Source organism: Suricata suricatta, chromosome 5 (genome assembly GCF_006229205.1).
Source record: "Suricata suricatta isolate VVHF042 chromosome 5, meerkat_22Aug2017_6uvM2_HiC, whole genome shotgun sequence".
Taxonomy (NCBI): domain Eukaryota; kingdom Metazoa; phylum Chordata; class Mammalia; order Carnivora; family Herpestidae; genus Suricata; species Suricata suricatta.
In genome coordinates, this window is record NC_043704.1 from 145027603 (window position 1) to 145047641 (window position 20039).

Sequence of the window (20039 nt, forward strand, 5' to 3'; positions counted from 1 at the left end):
ACTCAGTTAAACTTTTCAGGGTCCGAGACTGTGATATTCAAAGAAGTATGGGGAAGACATCTACAAATTAGTACTCCTCCTTGAGGCAGCCAACATTTGGGGGGATACTGGGTGCCAGGCCCAGGGCTATGGGTGGGCTCAGAGAAGAATCCCACATGGTATTCCCCCAAGGGTCTGTGGGAGGAGGGGACGTGTCTAGGAGAACCCTGAGCCTAAAGAGCAAGCATGCTAGCAGCCCTGTTCCCAGCACCCTTGTACACATGCACGCACTCACTTGTATGCCCTCATGGCCAAGCTAAGCCCTTCCTTCATGCGGCCCAGGCTGGCCATCCAGGTGGAGGAGAATGAGATGCTGAAGGCTGCCCTGGGCAGTGCCCTGCGTGGAAAGGAGGAGGATTTCCGCATGTACCACGAGACCCTGGGCCAGGTGAAAGGGGTCTTCCTACAGGCCCTGCGGCAGCAGAAGGCAGACAAGCACTAGGATTGTGGCTCAGTGTCAGCCTGGCTGGACGTAGCAGCCTCAGGCTCTGAGAAGATGAAGCTCTGTCTGAGGACTCCATCTGCTCCTGGAAGTCAACTTGGGGCAGCTGGTTCAGCCCCTTCTCCCAGAAGAGGTTCCCCAAGGGTGACCAAAGCCAACATCTCAGACCAGAAGGGCAAAGGAGCCCTGCAGGAGACCCTAGACAGGCTTGGATGCAGCAGGTGGGGAGGCCCAGCACCTGCTTCCTTCCTGGTGTGAATTCGGACAACAAGGTGGCTGTGAACAGACAGATGCGCAGATGCTCACCACCCTCATCCTAGGACGGAGCTGGGGGTCCCTGTCGGCCCACATGGCTCTATATGCACAGGAGAGCTCTTCGTGCTCCAGCGGGAAGCGTCCCCCAGACCACCCAGCTCCATCCACCCCCTTACCAGGGCATACACTCCCCAGTCTCCCTCCATGGCTCCAACTGTGGCCACCCCCAAACTTTGCAGTCTTGGGGACACATGCTCCCAGCCACTTTGTCAGTCCATTCTTCAGGGGTCTTAGATGCAGACCCTCGGACTTGTAATAATAATGATTATTTTCATAGCCGCCGCAGGTCCTAGTGAGTGAGCCTCTATTATGGAAACCTGATCCCATCTTGTCCTCTAGTAACCCAGGGATTTGTCACCCCATTTTGCAGATGAAGAAATCAAGGCTTATAGAAAGAAGCTGGGCTAACATTTAACCCTCCGGTTGAACAATTAGCCAGGACAGGAATGCCTGCCCCCAGCCAGATGCTCCGGGGTCCCCTCCATTTGCTTCCAAAGAGGCTACAGCTAGTGGATGCTGGGGGTGGGCAGGGGCAGAGCTGGGCAGGCGCTCCAGGCACGAGAAGTCTGAGGCAGTGAGCCTAGGCAAAGGCATGGTGTTCCTCCCTCACAACCACACAGGGGACAGCTGAGGGGGGGAGGGCTGCTGCAGGAGAGCCCCCAGGCCCCTCTGTAACTGTCACAGAGTCACCCCCACTTCACTGCACTTACAGCCATGGGGAGGGGTGGCCCTAAGGAAAACTATCCACAGCCACACACACCGACCAGACCCCTTGGTCCCACCAGGCGCAAACGCACACCAATACCTACCCTCAGGAGCATGCAGCTGTGTGTGAACAGTATACACACCCCCAGACATGGCCAGCTCCACACTCACAGATCCCCCCCCCCCACGGATCTGTGCTTACACTCCCACACCTGAAGACCAGTCACTAGCACAGTGACTCACAGAAGTGGGGGCACATGCCATGCAAACACCCCCTCTGGAAGGGAAGCCACCTGGGACCCCAGGGATGGGGCCGTGGAGGTACTCTGTGCTGCCACACAATCAGGAAGCCCCTGACCCTGCCTGGAGTGACAGGTCTAAATGCTCCTCGGCAAAGTGTAGTGAAGGCCAACAGTGTGAAGCAGCAGTCCTGATGGCGTCCTAAGGGTCCCTGGAAAGGAAGAGTTTTCCTCCAATTCCTTGTGGAAGGAAATGGTCAGGGGGATTGAGAGGGTCTGTGCTGGGAGGGGACGTTGTGTGACGGTGATGAGTGGGCCCAAGGCAGAGTTGGGACACCAGACCAAGTAATCAGCACCATCCCCTGCAGGTGTGGGGGAGCCCCTGAGGGTGGTCTGAGCGCATGTGTGACGTCTGAGCCCCCCGTGACGTCTCTGGGAGGGACAGGCAAGCAGAGGACCAGCTACCTCTTCTCAGGGATGCACAGAGTGTTCACCTCAAGTAAGTACTGGGTGGCATAACCCACACCCTAACCACTCAGTGGTGGTTTTGCTGCCCTTCCTGGGTCAAGGCTGCGTCTGAGAGAAGAAAGTGCCTCAAGTCATGGGATCTGAATGGGGAGAGTGTCTGGGGCAGATCTCTCTTCCAAGTTACCAGCTGTGTGGCCTGGGGCAAGTTACTTAGCCTCCTTGAACCTCCACATCCTCATCTGTAAAATGGCGACAAAACTGGAAACTTCCTTTGAGGGCTGCTGTTCTACGTGTCGAAGAATAGCTCAAAGACATTTAGCTAATTATTCAGTTGCCATTCACTTCTGTACAAGGCACATGTATCAGTAGATTGATTTCGTTCCACAAAAATAAAACAGGATTTATATGAGACAGCAGAAAAGCTGCCATCAGGCGTAGTAAATCTTGTTAGCTCTTTTTGGGGTCAACTGATTAATTGGCATCTTGCAGAGGTCAGTCTGGGCATTCAGTCCTTGCTTAGGCCAACTGTGGGCATAGAGACAACGGTCTCATTTACAGATTCTGCGGGCAGCCTTGAGAGCTTTGCTGTGGAGCTGTGTGCCGGGGGTCCCTGTCATTTCTCTGGCACCTGCCCTCAGCACCCCAGCTTAGACCAAGTGTGGTTCAACCTCCGTCAAAATCCCTCTTCAGGAGTTGCTGAATTAAAAAGGGTCGAGTGCTAGAGCAGCAGCTGGTACACAGTAAGCACTTAATAAATGTTAGCCTTTAGTATTACCCATTATCACTGTTAGTTCAGCAAGCACCATTTTAACAGCCCCACTGCTCCAGGCATGGAGGTGTTGGGTGAGACAGACACGGTCCCTGAGCTCTAGGAAGTCCCCCGCCAGCTGGGGAGACAGACTCACAGGCCACCATCCCTCCAGCAGGCTGGCCATCAGGTGGGGAGTGCCACCAGCATGCCAGGCCTCTTCAGGCCTGTGAGCGGCTGATCCAGAGGTAGATCTGACTTCAGGGAGCCGCCAGTCAGAGAGGCATGGTGAACGGGGCGGGATGGAGGGGGAGGGTGTGGGGTGGGGGCTGGGATGCACAGAGTGCGATCCCTCAGAGCTGCTCACCCTTTCTGCTGAGGCTTGAAGGCTTATTGTCCAGGTCAGGGTGGGGAGGGGGCTGCCATGCTTCCCTGAGGAGTGGAGGTGGGGGGTGGAAGGGGAAGGCCCAGGAGAGCCTGGGAACAGAACGTTTTATGGAAGGGAGGGGCTGTCATAGGGGCCAAGGACTGGGGCCCTGGGGATCTAATGCAAGTGGGCCAGGCAGGGAGTAGAGCAGCCAGGTCTGCCCAGCTTAATGTCCGTGGCCTCTCTGAGCAGCAGCACCTGCCCCTGGGACCCTGAGGGGGCTCCTCAGCCTTCAGGCAGGTGGGCAGAAGGTGGCCTGGACTTGCTTTTCACAGACTAGGACACCGAGGTCCCTCTGTCCAGAGCTGAATGGTGGTAGGGGGAGGAGACAGACAGGTGCTTGGAGGACAAGTAAAGAGGCTCAGGGGAGGGGCCTCACGTGAGGCTCTCCCTGGCCGCACCCCAGGCAGGTGCTGCAGGCCTGGGTGCTCAGGTTCCAGCACAGACAGGTGAGCCCTGGTGAGTTGTGGGTGTGGCTTGGCCACTGTCCCTGCGAAGGCCTCTGGGGCACCACAGCTGAGCTGGACAAGGTTGCAGCCTGGCTCAGGCTGATTCGATCCCCAAACACTTCCATTGCCATGGGGCCACTCCCCTGCTTTCAGGAGCTCAGGGCAAGGTGGCCTGCAGTGCAGGTCTTCCTCTGAGCCCCCACATGCAGTGGCCAGAACCAGCCTCTCCTCTTCGTCTCCACCCCCAGGGAGGCCACAGCTACCCCACCCCCTCTCCCCAGGCACTGCCTACAATCCGAGTCTCACACATACAAACAGTACACACCACACACGTAGATACATAACACACATGCACACACAAAGTGCACACAGCATGCATGCCACAAACAATATACAATGCAAAACATATACACAGACCCCACATACACCTGACACAAAGCACAATTACAGACACACAGGATATTTTCCATGCATTTTTACTCTAACAACACGCTGGGAAATGAAAGGGGATGCTGAGACTTGAGAGAACTGGTCCCCCTGCCCACTGCATCTTTCCCAGTGGCCCTTGCAGCATTTGGGAAGCTGACCCTCAGCCTCTGTGCTGGTTCAAGCCCAGACAACTTTCTGCCCTTGTTCTGCAGGCTGGGCATGCCAGGCACCCTCCCTTGCCAGCACCCTCATACTGTCCAGGGCGAGGTCCAAGAGGCCTCCCTAGCCCTCTATCCAGCCTGCCCTCCCCACATGGCAGGCTCCCTGTGGACCCCGCTGCATGCGGTCACCCGGTGCACAGGTCCTGCTGGATGAGCTCTGCCTCTCTGGGCCTCCGGAGTGAGGGAGCTGTGGCTCTCTTCATGAGCAATTCAGTGAGCCAGACCTTTCATGGAGTTAGTCATGGAATCCCCCCAAAAGCCCAATAAGGTCAGAGCAGGCTCACTGACACATGGGGATCTGAGACTCTGAGAAGTGGGTCCCACCAGCGAGGCAGACCTGGGGCTCAGGCTCAAGTCAGCTAGCGGAGCCTGTGCTCTGCACTGCAGAGCCCAACCACCCAGCTGCTTCTCGGAGCCACTGTCTTTGAGCCTCGAGCCTTGTGGGAACTGGATGGCCTGCCTGGGCTGGTCTCAGCCTGCACGCTGAGTTGCTGAGTGGGCTGGGTTCTTGCCCCTGCAGAGCCATCAGCTCCAGAAACTTATGGGGCTGACCTCCTTGTGTGCCAGTTTCTTTTTCTATCAACTAGGGATTGTGGTGACATTAAAAGGAATCCATGTAAAGCCTCAGAACCATGCCTGGCCACTGTGATTAACTTAGAACCCTTCTAACAACCACTGACTCTACCTCAGGGCTCCGTTCAGGTATGCCGCACCCCGCCCCTGCCCAGGAAGCCCTCCCTAACCCCTGAAGTCTGGTTCAGTCATCCATCCCTGACACTAGCCTCCGCCAGTGCGCCCTTGATCCCAGCTTCAGTCCTCACTCAGCCCCTAGACCATGCAGTAATCTCCGGGTCCACTTCTCAGGGCCAGGCCCCATGACAAAGGCCTCAGTGTTGTTCTGTGTGGTGTGTATGCTGAAGTTTCCTTGCTTCTTCGTCTGGGCCAGTGTGTCTGCCTGGGAGGAAGCTCATTGCTTAAGGGCATTGGGGGAGGGGAAGGGACTCTCTCTCTCTCCTTCCCAGACCTTGGTCAGGCTCTGGAAGTTCCCTGGCTTCCTCCCTACCCCTCTCTGGTCCATGACCCCTTGATACCAAGAGCAACCCCTTCCTTCCCTATCCTCAGCTGAGCCTGTGGCTGGAGTCCAGGGATCAGGAGCTCCAGGACCTGTCCTGTGATTTGTTTCAGTCACACAGCTCCTTCAACACCATTCTCCCATCCACCCCAGACCCTCCTCATTGCACATGCACGAACAGGGCCCCACAGACAGCACGAGTATATACAGCTCCCTTAGACTCTGAGGTCCTCGTCCTAAAGGGAGACCATCAGGTGTTCCTGTCCTCTCTGTGGAGAGGACATCCTTCTGCATTGGGAAAGCTGGGAGGAAGCCTTGGATGCCCCTTCTGTGAGTGCGGGCCTTTTCCTGTTGCCCCCAGAGGGTTCCCAGTTGGTCTGGGATGTTCAAGAGGATCCCAGCCACTCCGCATGCATATTTAATACTTTCCAAGTGACCCTGCTAGCCCCAGGCCAGGCTGCAACCTAGGAGGGGGTAGAAAGGGATGGCCCAGCAGGACTTTTGGGGATAACTAGGCTCTGAAAGGAGGGAGTGGCTAGGCTCACCATGAGCCTGATACCGGTCAGCACCCCCTCCACCTGGGCAACTGCCTGTGGCACAGGACTTGAGTATGGGGCCCCCTCTGCCACATGTCTTATGCTGGTTCCAGTCCGACTAGTTAAGCCAGTCCTGCACTGATGCCTGGCCAGCTAGGACTCTTGGCATAATGAAATGAACCAGGGCAGGGAGCTGCAAAGATCTGCCCTGGGACAGCCCTTGGGAGTTCATATGTAAAGGTGCAGGCTAGAGTATGGAGCTGAGCATGAAGTGCGCATGTGTGTGCATGCAGTGGGGGCAGGGCACAAGGCCAGTGGGGACTGCTTGGAAGGCTTCCTGGAAGAGGGGAGTCCTAGACAGCAGTGAGAGGGAGATACAGGCTCTATAGACCAGAAGAGGCAGGTTGGACTGAGGCCCAGGTGTCCCTGTTGGAGCCTCTGCCACTGGCCACCCCTTCCCCCACCCCTGCCCCCCCACAATCCTCCCTGCGGCTCCCTGTGGCCAGCAGCTCTGCAGCGCTCGGCTCTGCTCCACTCTGCTCAGCTCCGCTCCAGGAAGGCCACCTCCTCCCTGCCTTCCTCCACCCTCCTCCTGCTGTCACCACTCACCGCTCACAGCCTTGAGGGGGTGGGGACCCCAAGGCTGGACACACCCCACCGTGGCCCCAGAGCCTAGCTGGTCGGACGGACTCAAGGTCGGACGCAGGACCCCGGAGCCCCGAGGTGGGCAGTGTGCCAGGGTCCCTCTCAGCCTCCTCAAGGTCAGTGCCATCTGGGGATGCAGCCACTCTAGGGTCCTTGAGACCTGTGTAGCCCACCTCAGGCCCCTCATCCCAGACTTTAGGTCCCAAAGCTATCTTTACCCCAGGTGTACCTGAGGCAGCTGGGACCAGGGGGCAGGGGGAACCCCTGTGTCCACAGTGGCCCAGGTTCTGGGGGTCTATCTGAAGAGGTTCCAGGCAGGGGCCAGCCCTGGCCCTGCTCACAGAGGCCTCACTGGGGACACCCTGCACCGGCCATGGGGAGCTAAAATTGGAAAGTGGCAAGTGGGAGGCAGCTGACAAAGCTATTTCACGGGCTCTTCACTGTGCTCTGGTTTCAAGCTCCTGCTCCAATAACCCGATCCTCCGGGCCTCCCTACCCCCACCTGGTCGATGAGGAGGTGCCTCAGCCCTCAGACCAACAGTGTAGAAGTCAGTCTGGGAAGCCCCCTGATATGGGCAGGGGCAGCAATGCTCTTCTCTTATCTGAGATCTCAGCTCACTGAGAATATGCAATCCTGTCCCAGGCTCACTGTGTGACCTTGACAGGTCCCTGTCCCTTTCTGGAGGGACTATCTATGTAGTGGGGAGAATGCCAACTTTGGGGGCCCAGGAGAGCTGGTTGTGGTGCTGGTAAGGAAGATTTGGAGGAGGGGCAGGGGTGGGAGACAAGGTCATGCCAACCACCTCTTGGCCCAGCCCGGCCCAGACCAAGAAGGTGCCTATACATGGTCCTCCCTTTAATTTGGCCCTAGGCCTCTTCAACATGACACCCTTGGGAAAGCCCCAGGCCAGGCTGCAACCTAGGAGGGGGTAGAAAGGGATGGCCCAGCAGGACTTTTGGGGATAACTAGGCCCTGAAAGGAGGGAGTGGCTAGGCTCACCATGAGCCTGATACCAGTCAGCACCTTGGACAGTGGCCAGCATACTCCCTGGTGCCCATCTGGCCCTGCCTGGCCCCACACTCACTACCCTGGGGCACCTCTTCATATAGCACCGCCTCCAGCCAGCAACCAGGGCCTGAATACACAAGCACTGAGAGAGTGGGGCTGGTGTGGCCACGGACACAGGCAGGGCCCAGGGAAGTGGCAGACTGGGGCTCAGAGGCTGGTTGGGGCAATGGGAGTCAGTGAGAGGCTGGAAGCTGAATGAGAGGTAAGGAAACGATGCTGGGGACAGGACCTTGGAGGTCATGAGCTCTCAGGGAAGTAAAGGCAGATTTGAAGGGGTGTGGGAATCAGAGAAGGGGGCGCTGAAGTGGGTGGGGCACTTTAGGAGCTGAAGGAGGCTTCCTGAGGGGTGTGGGGACCCTGGGGGCCAGAAACATGATTGAGGAGATATAAAGGAGTTCTTCCACATGAAGGTTATATGAGGCCTTGCTTGGCAGAAGCAGTTTGAGCAAAAGGTGGGGACCTATCTACCTGAAAGGTATGAAGGATTAAATGAAGAGGAGGCAGATAGGCTGAGAGTGAAGCTTACACTTTCAAGAGCCTCAATGGGCAGGGTGGCAGTGGAAGCAGCAGTTAGAAAGGGGTGCAGGATATTGGGGGGTCTGTTAAGAATGGGGAGCAGGGAGGGTAGGATAATAGCATGAGATCCCTGAAGAGCAGGAAGGGCAATTTCTGTTTAGACTGGGATCCCCATCACCTTTGTGGGGGACCATGAGGTAGGAATAGGCAGGGTTGGGGGGCAACAGTGCCCTCACTTGATCTCTCTCCCCCAGCACCATCCAGGCTATGGGCATCAAGACAGCATTGCCCGCGGCGGAGCTGGGCTTGTACTCCCTGGTGCTGACTGGGGCTCTGGCCTATGCTGGCAGGGGCCTCTTAGAAGCTTCACAAGGTAACAGCCGGGCTCTGGAGCAGAGGGTGGGAATCTTTTTCCCCTTGGGGCCTCAGAGTTCCACCCCACAAGGCCAAGATATTCCCTAGGCCCAGGGGGTTGGGCTGAACTAGGGAGAGACAAATGCAGAGACACTACAGAGACCTGCACACAGAGCCACACAGAGAGAGACACTCAGACACTTAGGGATACAGTCAGAGACCTGACCCCAGAAACACAATGAGACCCACAAATAAGCAGAGGCAGAGAGAGAGAGAGAGAGAGAGAGAGAGAGAGAGAGCGAGCTAGACTTGTTCCCCTCCCTCTAGGGTGGGAGTCAGCCTGTAGGGGCAGATGTGTGTGTGTGTGTGTGTGTGAAGTCCTCCCCAGCCCCCACTAAGGCCACACTCTGTTCTCAGATGGGGCCCACAGGAAAGCCTTCCGGGAGTCTGTGCGACCTGGCTGGGAGTATATTGGCCGGAAGATGGTAGGTCCCCCGTGCTCCAGGGTCCCTGACTGAGGTCTCTGACACTTGGCATGTCTCTCCCATCTCAGACCCTTCCTGACTCTCCCCCATTTCAGATATTCCCATGTAACAGAGGACTCACAGTGAGGAGAGTCTCTGGCTTGAGCTTCACGCTTTCAGTTTTTCCACTGGCCCATCTTTTGTTCTCCTGGGGCCACATCAAGTGCCCCAGACACTGTTCATTTAGGAAATATATTGAGACATGCTTCAGCAGGGGCCTCCAACACCATCCTTCCCAGGAACAATAATGGTGCAACAGGAGGCATTATGCTGAACAGCAGGGGAGCTTTGAGGGGCAGGGCCCCTCACTTGGTGCCCCTCATTTCTCTCTACCTACCTGCTGGGGAAAGGAAGGACCTCAGCGACTGTTGTCCTCTACTGCATAAGGATACAGGGGCTGGGGAGGTACTGGGACTCTGACCAGCCATAGTGCCAGCCCATCCTGCCCTCTGCCCCTCCTTAACCTGTCGGGGCCTGCCCCAGGACGTGGCTGACTTCGAGTGGGTGATGTGGTTCACCTCCTTCCGCAATGTCATCGTCTTCGCCCTCTCTGGACATGTGCTGTTTGCTAAACTCTGCACGATGGTTGCCCCGCAGGTGAGCTGGACTGAGTCACCCTAGCTTCCTCTGCCAACTTCCCCACAGCCACAAGGGTTGGGGTCCCACCTCCATTTGTGTGGATAGATAAACCTTTCCTTCTCCCTGTCTACAGCTCCGCTCCTGGATGTATGCCGTGTATGGGGCCCTGGCTGTGCTGGGCACGATGGGCCCTTGGTACCTGTTGCTGCTACTTGGCCACTGTGTCAGCCTCTATGTGGCCTCACTCTTGGGCCAGCCCTGGCTCTGTCTCAGCCTTGGCCTGGCCAGCCTTGCCTCCTTCAAGCTCGATCCCCTAATCTCCTGGCAGGTGTGCACTGGGGAGTAGCAAGGGTGGAGGGTGCAGGAATAGAACCCCAACTTCTCACCCCATCCAGAGCCCTTACTTCCTGAGTCTCCCCAAGCATTTCCTTCACTTTCCCACCTGTCTTCAAGCCTTTGACTCTGGCATAGACCTGCCCACAAAGTGGTCCCATTCACTGCAGCAGGGATGGGTCATTTCCTGCTCTACCCAAGCTCTTAACATGACCTCAGTGGCCAGTGTTGACTGACTGCAAGAGCGGAAGGGGCAGGGCAAGGCTGGGCCCCTGTGGCAAGCTGGGTGGGCTTCCCAGAGACAGGGGCACCTGGTGAGCTGGCGGCCTGTTCTCTCCCATCCAGAGCGGGTTTGTAACAGGCACTTTTGATCTTCAAGAGGTGCTGTTTCATGGGGGCAGTGGTTTCACAGTGCTGCGTTGTACCAGCTTTGCACTGGAGAGCTGTGCCCACCCCAATCACCGATATTCCCTGGCTGACCTGCTCAAGTACAACTTCTATCTGCCTTTCTTCTTCTTCGGGCCCATCATGACCTTTGATCGCTTCCACGCCCAGGTGAGGGGACATCCGTTGGGCTCCGAGAGCAGTGCTGGGGCTCCCATCTCAGCTAGGACTCCCAAGGCAGGCTGTGTCCCCATGGTCAGGCATGACTCCAGGATGAAGCCCTAGTGCTCTGCCTCCTCGGACCCCAGCATGGGGCCACAGTCCCCCTTCAGACAAGGATCACAGGGTGGAGAAGTGTCTCCACTCTCAGGCAGGGCTACCAGGATGAAGCCACATCTCCTCTCAGCCTCGGATCCCTGAGCAGTTGGTGACTCCTCATTCAGAAAGGATTCCTCCCGAAAGGCTTGCCTCCCCACTCAGTCACTTTGCAATCCCCAGGTGAGCCAGGTGGAGCCAGTGAGGCGTGAGGGTGAGCTGTGGCGCATCCGGGCCCAGGCTGGCCTCAGCGTGGTGGCCATCATGGCCGTGGACATCTTCTTCCACTTCTTCTACATCCTCACCATCCCCAATGACCTCAAGTTTGCCAACCGCCTCCCGGACAGCGCCCTCGGTGGGTGCACATCGGGCCAAAACAGGGACTGGGAAAGACACAAAGACCCTCTGTGCCCCCATGGCGTCACAGCTGGGGAAGCTGACACCCTGAGAGGGCACAGCACCTATCCAAGGGGGTGGGGGGTGGAGACTTATTCTTTGAAATGCCAGGGACTTGGAGATAGCTGTATTCTGCATGGCTAGAGTGACTGGGGCAAAGCCCGCCCCCCTGGGCCTTAGGGTTGACTTCCACAACCCGGAAGGGGGTCTCCCCTGGGGTGGCCTGGGCCCAACTATTTCCCCAGGAAGTGGAGGCGGGGTCTCTGTAGGGGCTGGCTGAGTGCAAGGACCTCCCCTATGAGCTGTGAAGAAAGTCTGTAGGGGAGAGCCAAGCTTTGCACTGCCCCTTCCTGGGATTTGGGGGATCCGGGGAGTGAAGACCCGCGCAATGCCCCCAGGAAGTGACAACACCCTGTCCCCAGCTGGCTTAGCCTATTCAAACCTGGTGTATGACTGGGTGAAGGCAGCCGTCCTCTTTGGTGTGGTCAACACTGTGGCACGCCTTGACCACTTGGACCCGCCCCAGCCTCCCAAGTGCATCACGGCGCTCTATGTCTTCGCAGAAACGTGAGTGTGAGATCCCGGGGACAGGACGCGGGGATCCCCACTTTCCCATAGCCTCTTTCTCCCATTCCCCTGGAGCTCTGCTCCTGGCTGATTACACCCACTCTCCTCCCTCAGGCACTTTGACCGTGGCATCAACGACTGGCTTTGCAAGTGAGTTGGGGTGGGGTGGGGGAATGGTCACTTCAAACTGCCATGTGTCTGAGCAAGGCAGTGCAGAGATTGGTCCACATTCTAAAAGATGAGCCCTGGGCCAGAGGAGCCAAGGAGGAGGTCTTTGCAGAGGTCTAGGTGAAAGACAGAGGTTTGGACATGGGTGAGGGTGCTGCAGGTGAGAGAAATGGTTGGAGTAGAGACACAGCAGGGGAAGCCTGGCCAGGACTTCGCTATGGATTGAGAGACCAGAAAGGAGAGGGTGATGACTCCCAGATTCCTATCTGGGAGAGGTGGCATCCAGAGAGCAGTTCTGTGTGAGAAAAGTCTGGTGAGAATCTGGGAGACATCATTGTGGGGAGGTTCAAGGAGGTGGGTTGGATTTGAGGATCTGGGGTCCAGAGAAGACTGGCCAACTGATGCACCCCTGAGTATCATGAATGTGGGAGGGTGGTCTCTGGTCCCTGGGAGTACGTTAAGTCTCAAGGAGAGAGAATAAAGAAGAGGAGACTAGGCGTAGCTGAGATTGGAGCTGGAAGGACTCCCGTTGAGGGAAGACGGAGGGACTGAAAGACATGGTCAGAGGAGTAGAATGGTCAAGACTGCATGACAGCCTGGAAACAAAGGAAGACCATCCAGGCATGGTGGGGGCAGCTGGGTCAGATGCTGCTGGGGGGAAGCTATGAGGGAAACACAGAAGAGTGGCTGAAGGGAGAAGTGAGGTGTCTTAAGACAGCAAACAATGGGACATGCTTGGTTGCTAAAAGGAAGTATAAGTTGGGGAGTCAGAATAAGGTTTCTGAGGAGGCAGGAGGTGATGGAACCAGAGCTAGGCAGCATCTTGGCTTCGGGACAGGAAAGAAGAGAAGCCAGTATGGATGTAGGATGGCAGGTTAGTGTAGAGAAGTAAAGAATCCATCTCAAGGCTTTCGTTTTCTCCAGAAAGTAGGGGGCACGGTCACCAGCTGAGAGATGCAGAGGGAAGCAGCATTTTTGTGTCTCCTTTCCTCTTGCCTAGCTCTCCCACCACAGCCACTGAAGTTTCGGGAGAGATAAGGGTGGAATATCCACTGCAGAGCATGGCAGAAGAAGCCTTGGCATTGAGAGCCTGGGTGGGGTTGAAGGTAGTGGATTTTGGGAAACTAATATGTGAAGGTGTGATATTTTCCTTATCAGGGCTTTGCTTATGGGGTGTGAGTAAAGAGAAAGTGGGTGATTGGGCTCTCCCAGGTGGGTGAGAAGGAAGAATTGATGGATATCGGGTTTTAGGTTATTTATAATGATGACTAATTGAATTTAAGCTGGTTAAAAATGGTGGTAAAGATAGAGTCTTAAGATGAGGAAGAGGCAGAGAGGTCAATGAAATTGAAGAAGTGGAGGTGGGGGACCACATCAGGAGGGGCTAGGTGGAGAATGGTAATTAGGAAGGAGTGAAATTTCAAGAGGTGATGAACTTGGAGTTTGTCCATGGGAACGGGTAGATGAAATGATGTGGAAAGGAAACCATTGGCAATGAAGAGGCAATGTGGTGGGAGAGCTAGGCAAGAGGAAAGGGGACACAAAAACGTATGGTGAAGCCAGTTACTCAATGGGTATTATACTGAATTTATTTAACAAATATTGAGAACCTAGTATGTGCCAGGCACTGTTCTAGGCACTGGGGATACAGCAGTGAACATGGCAAAGACCCTGAACTCATGGAGCTTACAGTCTAGTGGGGAGAAACAGACCATAAACAGGGAAACAAACACATAAGTAAGATAATTTTAGAGAGTGGTAAGCATTATGAAAAAAATAAAACAAGTGTAATGGGACAGAAGCTGGCCACAGTATAGAAGCTTCTACACTTGTCATCTGGGCAGGCCTCTGTGAGATGATATTTAAATAGAGGCTTGAGTGATAAGGAAATCTGGGGAAGAGAAGTCCAGAGAGAAGGAACAAGTGCATGGGCTTGAGGCAGGGACCAGCTGTTTGAGGGACAGGAAGGCCAGTAAGGCAAGAGCATGCATGAATGAGGGGGGAAATGGTGGGTGATGAGATCAGGGAGGGCTCTTCTAGATTCCCTAGAGAGGTCGTTTATTCTCAATGTAATGGTGAGCCACTGGGGGAGGGTTTGATTGTGGAAGTCATGTGATCTAACTTCTACTCTTAAAAGATGCCTCCAGCTGCTGGGTGGAGAACAGATAGTAGGGGGCCAAAGGCAGAAGCAGAGAAATGGCTTAAGAGGGTCTTGCAATAATCTATGAGAGGAGTGACCGGCTGGATGAGGGTGGGAGTGGGAGTGGCAAGCAGTGGTTAGGACTGGATGGAGCCTGTAGAATTTGCTGGCTTGGATGTGGAGAGGGAACTTGATAGTTCAAAATGGTGCCAAGGCTTCTGGGTACAACTGAATGGATGGAAGTGTCACTATCTGAGATGATGATGCAGTGGGTTTGGACAGGACTGGGGGAATTCAAGTGAGATGTCTAGTGACAGGTTAATGTGTGAATCAAGGGAGCAGGCTAAAGACATAGATTTGGGGCTCATCCTCACAGAGACCGTGTTCAAAGTCTTGGGTCTTGATGAGATCATGTAGGGAATGAATAAGAGACAAAATTCAAAGCTGAGCTTTCCACCTTCTTAAGTTGGGTAGAGGAGAGGCAGCCTCCTCTGGGCAAAATATGCTCTAGATGATAGCATTGAGGATCTGCCCATCTCCGACTTGCCCTCACCCACACTCTCACTTGTTCTTGCTCCTGCCTTTCTTGTAGGTATGTGTATGATCACATTGGTGGGGAGCACTCCGAGGTGATCCCAGAGCTGGGGGCCACCGTGGCCACATTTGCCATCACCACTCTGTGGCTTGGACCTTGTGATATTGTTTACCTGTGGTCATTCCTTAACTGCTTTGGCCTCAACTTTGAGCTCTGGGTGCAGAAGCTGGCAGAATTGGCGCCCCTAGCACAAATTGAGGTGAGTGGGGAAGGTCTGGGGCAGGGGTTGGCTGGGTCATTGGAGGCTTCCAGCCACACATGGCCCCCAGTCCAGAACTTTGTCACCACAGCCTCCTTGTTGTCAGGGCAATTGCTTCCCCTTTGGGTATCTAGCACCTCCTTCTATAAGGAGCGGGCACCTGGGCCAGGCTGTGTTGGTCAGACCATCCCCTCTCTCTGATCCTCAGATCCTCATCTTTAACAATAAGGGAGAGCTGGGGCTCCTGGGTGGCTCAGTCAATTAAGCATCTGACTTCAGCTCAAGTCATGATCTCACGGTTTGTGGGTTCAAGACCCACTTCAGGCTCTACTCAGAACCTAGAGCCTGCTTAAGATTCTGTGTGTGTCTCTCTCTCTCTGTCCCTCCCCTGTTCTCTCTCTCTCTCTCTCTCTCTCTCTCTCTCTCTCTCAAAAATTAATAAATAAACATTAAATTTTTTAAAAAAACAAGGGAGAGCTGACCTGGGGATTCTCAGAGACCCAAGTCCATCCCCAGGACCTGGGATGGCCATGTGGGCAAGGCCTCTGACCAACCGTGTCCTCTTTCCCCTGACCCTCTTGCCCCACTGCAATGCTTTCCTGGACTGGGCAGGCCTATCTGTCAGAGCAGATGTCTCGCAGGGTCCGGGCCCTCTTTGGGGCCATGAACTTCTGGGCCATCATCATGTACAACCTTGTAAGCCTGAACAGCCTCGAGTTCACAGAGCTGGTTGCCAGGCGACTGCTACTCACAGGTAAGGGAAAGGTGGGTGTGGATATAGAAAATGCCAGGCATCAACCTTGAAGACTGTGACCTTCTGAAATGCCCCCACCCCAACCCAACACCCCAGGGACTCAGCAGGGAGGGCTAGTCAAGTGGGGAGAGGCATGAGAAGAGTCACTGAGGATGGGGTCCTGCTCCCACACATTGATGACCTCTCTCCCACACAGGGTTCCCCCAGACCACTCTGGCCATCCTGTTTGTCACCTACTGTGGTGTCCAGCTGGTGAAGGAGCGGGAGCGAACCTTAGCACTAGAGGAGAAGCAGAAGCAAGACAAAGAGAAGCCAGAGTAGGCGGGAGGGGAAGAGGGGAAGAGGGATGGGTTCTCCTCAGCTGTTCCCAAGCCGGGGCCCAGACCAGGCCAGATGGGGCCTGAGAGAATAAAAGACTTTTCTACCACAGTTTGGCTGTTCCCTGTCCCTTCCCCCGGCAGTCTCCCAGCTCCTTGTCCTTGCTGGATGAGGACGTGGAGGTTCTGGGCCCCAGGGGTTGAGGGGTAGGCTCTTGGTACGCACAGAACAGAGGAGATACCTGTGTGGCGTGCCGAGGCTGCGGACCTGGCCAGCCCAGCAGCTAAACGTTGAAGTCCGGAATCTTCAACTGCTTGGTCACTGACTCTTGGAGTACCTGATCCCAGACCCTGAGCTACTTGCTCAGAAGGCACTTTATTCATCCTAAAGAAGGTGATGTATCCAGGCCACTGGTTGTGCTTGACACACACACCTACCTCCCCCTCTGACAGGTAAGGAGACGGAGTCCTGTGGGGAAATTTACCCATGCACATGCAAGCTGGGACTGGGCCAACATGCGGCCTGGGACACCTCCCTGTGATTTTGGCCCGTGGAACAAAGACACCAAGGATATGGAGACGCCTATGAGCCCTTAAGTGCCTTGTCCCTGCCAGAAAGGCTAGGACTGGGCAGCGATTTTCCTCCCCTGCTGAAGCAGCAGCCTGGGTGGCACGATGGGATCCAGGTGGGCTCCGGCCTCTACCAGCCTCCTCTCTGGAGCCCCCACAGGGCAGGCCTCTGTGGCCACAGGACAGGAAGGATGCTTGGTCCAGGCCCTCCGGGCTGGTCACATCTTGGTCAGGCGCAGCACGTTGAGTCGCACAGGTAGGAAGGTGGCACCGGCTGCGTAGGCAATCTCCCGCAGGACGCCCTCCCATTTCTTCTCATCCTCATTATATCTGAGGGTGGGAGGGATTGGGGACAGGGGTGCCCAGCTGGGTCAGCTTGCGGAGTGGGCCCCGGCGGAGAGGGGTGGCCGGGGATGCTGGCCTCATGCCCTGAAAGGGGGCTTCTCACAAGGCCCACCCCCCCAAAACAGTCACCCCACATTCCAGGAAGGGGCACCTCTTAAGGAATGCCACACTCCTCCAGGAAGGCCTGCATCTCCACAGCCCCTCCTCCGGAGAATTTTGTATTCAGTACTCTAGAAGCCTCCCACCCCCAAGTTCCACCCACCCTCATGCCTGCGGCAGGTGCCCCAGCACCGAAACCTCTTCCCTCCACCCCCAGCAAGGGCCAGAGTGGAAAGTGATGGTGCTGAGAAGTTGGGGTCCAGCTTCTTCTCAATCCTGGCCCTAGTCTCCAGGACGGGGAGGGAAGGAAAGTCTTGGCTGCCTCGTCAGGGCTCCTTCTATTCCCTGGGGCCTGTTTCTGTGGGTCTGTGCCCTAAGCTTGGGGTCAACTCCTGACTACAACACCACTGATGCTCCACAGTGGGGCCTGGTACCCTGGGAGCCACCCCAGACTTAGCCAGCCACACAGAGAGCATGGGGCCAAGTGGGGCATATCTGCTGCCCAATCCCCATGGGACTCCCTGGAAGAGGAATCACCCCACCCCCAAATGAGCTTGCCAGGCCCACTGTGGGGCACCAGCCTTGCTCAGGCTTCCCTTTTTCTCCTTGGCCAGCCTCACCTCCAGATGTCATTGAGCTCTGTGGGGACCAGCTCTCCAGACTCCGTCTCCAGTGTGGCAAAGCCACCAATAGCATAAAGGGTGCCTGCCAGGCTGACCAGGCTGAGTGAGCTGCGTTCCTGTGGGAAGGCCTCAAAGGGTGCCCACCTGGTGGGGAGAAGGGGACACGAAGAGGCGCATCACCCAGGGGCCTCCAGAGCCCCAGTGCCCAGCTGCACCTCTTTGAAACCCAAATCCCAGACACCCATGCTCCCAGCACAACCTCTTGTGTCCTGACCCTCCCAGGACTGCCCTCGGGTCTTCCCCTTTCTCTTGCCCTCCCCCCATTTCCCTTCATGGCCCCCTGGTCATTGCATCTAGCCTGTCCCGTGAAATCCACCATGGATCTCCCCAGCATCCCTCCTTTGCTCCTGAACCAATTCTTGCTTGCTTGCTGCCTCAGTGACCCCTGGCACCCCTGCCAACCTTCCCCTCCTTTCACTGCCGAGTTATTCTTAGGGTGTCTTCACTCCCTCCTCTGGCCCTGAAGTTGCGCCTTTGTCCCTACCCTCCAAAACAGCACTCAGGTCCTCAGCCACCACAGAGCATAAAATCCAGGCACGGCACACATCTCTGCTAATGTGACCTTCTCACCTCCCCCCAGCCTAGCCTCTCCTGTCCTCGGGTGCCTTCCTGGATGATGTATCTGCCTTCACCATCCCTTGGGGCTTGGGCCTCAGTTTCCCCCTCTTACACTCTCTCTCCCAATGGAGCTTGTCTCCTCCATTTTCTGCTGGCCCCAGCTCAGCATTGTCCCTGCCCTTGTGGGCTCCTCCTGGCTGCCCCCAAATCCCTCGGATCCTAACTGGACCCTCACTTATCCAATCTAATGCCAGTCGTTCTCCAACAAATGACCTCCCACCCTCCCTCAAAAGCGGTACACATGTCCCTTTTATCCCCAACATCCAATCAATCTCTAAATTCTATTTGTTCTGTCTCCCAAACTCTTGAAGCTCAAGATGTGACTCATAGACCAGAAGGCCTCAGCATCACCTGGGGGCAGGAGGGGGGAGGTTGTTACAAAGACACACTCAGGCCTCTTCCCCCCCCCCACCTGAGAGTTAGAATCTGCATTCTAACAGGACCCCTAGGAGAGTCCTGTGGTTATGGCCAGCGACTTTCTCCAGTGCATCCCCTCGGCCTCATCTCTGCTTTGTCCCCATCTGCAGGCCACCCCCAGCCCCCACAGCTGCACTCTTGCCTTCTGGGAAATCTCTAATCTGTTCTCCACATCAGCTGTCATTTAATAAAACACAGCTGTGAACTTAAAACCCATCACAGGCATTTCACTGCCCTCAGGATAAAGTCTCTCAGCCCTGCTCACCACCTCTCCAGCCCACCCACCATACCTCATCCAACCCGAGCCAAGGCCTTCCTCCTAACTGCCTCGGCATCAACTTCCCTCGGCCTGGGGCATCCTGCTCCCCCTGTCCCTTCCGCAGGCTAAGTCCAAATGGGCTTCCAGCTCAGATTTTTCCCAACTCCCAGGACCACACAGCTTCTGTCTTGGTCATCACTGTCCCTAGTACCAGACCACTGCCTGGTATGAGTCTCTGAAAGAGGAACCCGGCATCTCCTTCCCCACTCCTGGGAGCTCTCTCCTGCAGAGCAAGCTGGCCGTACCCCGTGTCCCCCCTTGTGGGGGAAGCCCGCCTCATTGCTGATCAGGGGAGAGAGGCTACTTCTGTGTGGATGTCCAAGCTCAACAACAGACTGGGCAGGGCAGAGACTATGGATCCTGCCAGGACAGACACAGAGAGGGCCAACAGGCCCAAAGCCACACAGTCAGGCAGTTACAGTGGGGCCCCTGGCTGCCCCCCCCGGGGGGGGTGTGTTGGGAAACAGTCCTACTTGTTGTCAGCGATGCTGTACACTTCAGCTGAACTGGTCAGCCCCGTGTCTGTGACCCCAACGGCTACAAAAATGCGGCCGTCGTGGATGGTGGCCCCGAAGAGGGAACGGGCAGTCTGCATGGGTGCCAGCTCCTTCCACTCGAACTTCTTAGGGTCATAGACACACATCTTCTTCAGGCATTTCCTGGAAGGTGGGGGACACCAAGTGAGAGGGGGGAAGCCTGCGCACAGCGCCCCTCCTCGGGCTCGGTGCCTGCAGCCGCACAAACCCGAGAGCCTGGGGAGGCTGTGTCCCGCTCTAACCTACAAACCTGCTCGTGCGCTCGCTCCAGGCCCCAGCCTCACCTGTCACTGCCCTTGCCGCCGATGACATAGACCAAGTCCATATAGGAGAGCACCGCGTGGCCGTACACGGCGTAGGGCAGCGGGTCCGCTTCGCCCCATTTGAACGACCTGAAGGGGACGGGAGTAGGATGAGCGCCAGGGTCAGGCGTGCGCTGTCTCTGCACGCACGCCCACCCAACACATATTCCGAATGCACCCGGTGCGTTACCAGCACCCCCCCCCC

The 20039-nt window shown here is 56.2% G+C and overlaps 3 protein-coding genes across 6 annotated transcripts in view; 2 read left to right on the plus strand and 1 right to left on the minus strand.

The window, feature by feature from the left end:
- The window catches only part of CCDC13 (coiled-coil domain containing 13), a 51929-nt gene extending 50848 nt beyond the window's left edge, over nt 1–1081 (plus strand). The window contains exon 16 of the mRNA XM_029940399.1: nt 322–1081. Coding sequence (XP_029796259.1) covers nt 322–481 — 160 coding nt within the window. The 3' untranslated portion in view covers nt 482–1081. The remainder of the gene's footprint in view (nt 1–321) is intronic.
- Nucleotides 1082–6709: 5628 nt separating this feature from the next.
- Nucleotides 6710–16057, plus strand: HHATL (hedgehog acyltransferase like). 4 transcript variants are annotated; one of them, XM_029940400.1, is made up of 12 exons: nt 6710–6851; nt 8575–8693; nt 9092–9159; nt 9682–9795; nt 9911–10105; nt 10456–10665; nt 10993–11164; nt 11604–11772; nt 11887–11922; nt 14673–14874; nt 15487–15628; nt 15825–16057. In XM_029940400.1, exons 2-12 carry the CDS (start codon nt 8588–8590, stop codon nt 15947–15949), a joined length of 1539 nt encoding a protein of 512 aa, XP_029796260.1. In that variant the 5' UTR covers nt 6710–6851; nt 8575–8587; the 3' UTR covers nt 15950–16057. The 4 variants fall into 4 exon arrangements, with proteins under 4 accessions (XP_029796260.1, XP_029796262.1, XP_029796263.1 ...); XM_029940402.1 differs by having other exon boundaries at nt 11628–11772; XM_029940401.1 differs by lacking the exon at nt 6710–6851 and adding an exon at nt 7723–8006.
- Nucleotides 16058–16302: 245 nt separating this feature from the next.
- KLHL40 (kelch like family member 40) overlaps nt 16303–20039 on the minus strand; it is a 6489-nt gene continuing 2752 nt past the window's right edge. Inside the window, 5 exon segments of the mRNA XM_029940404.1 lie at nt 16303–16845; nt 17580–17726; nt 19470–19655; nt 19817–19926; nt 19929–20025. Of these exon segments, the coding sequence (XP_029796264.1) occupies nt 16734–16845; nt 17580–17726; nt 19470–19655; nt 19817–19926; nt 19929–20025 (652 nt within the window). The 3' untranslated portion in view covers nt 16303–16733.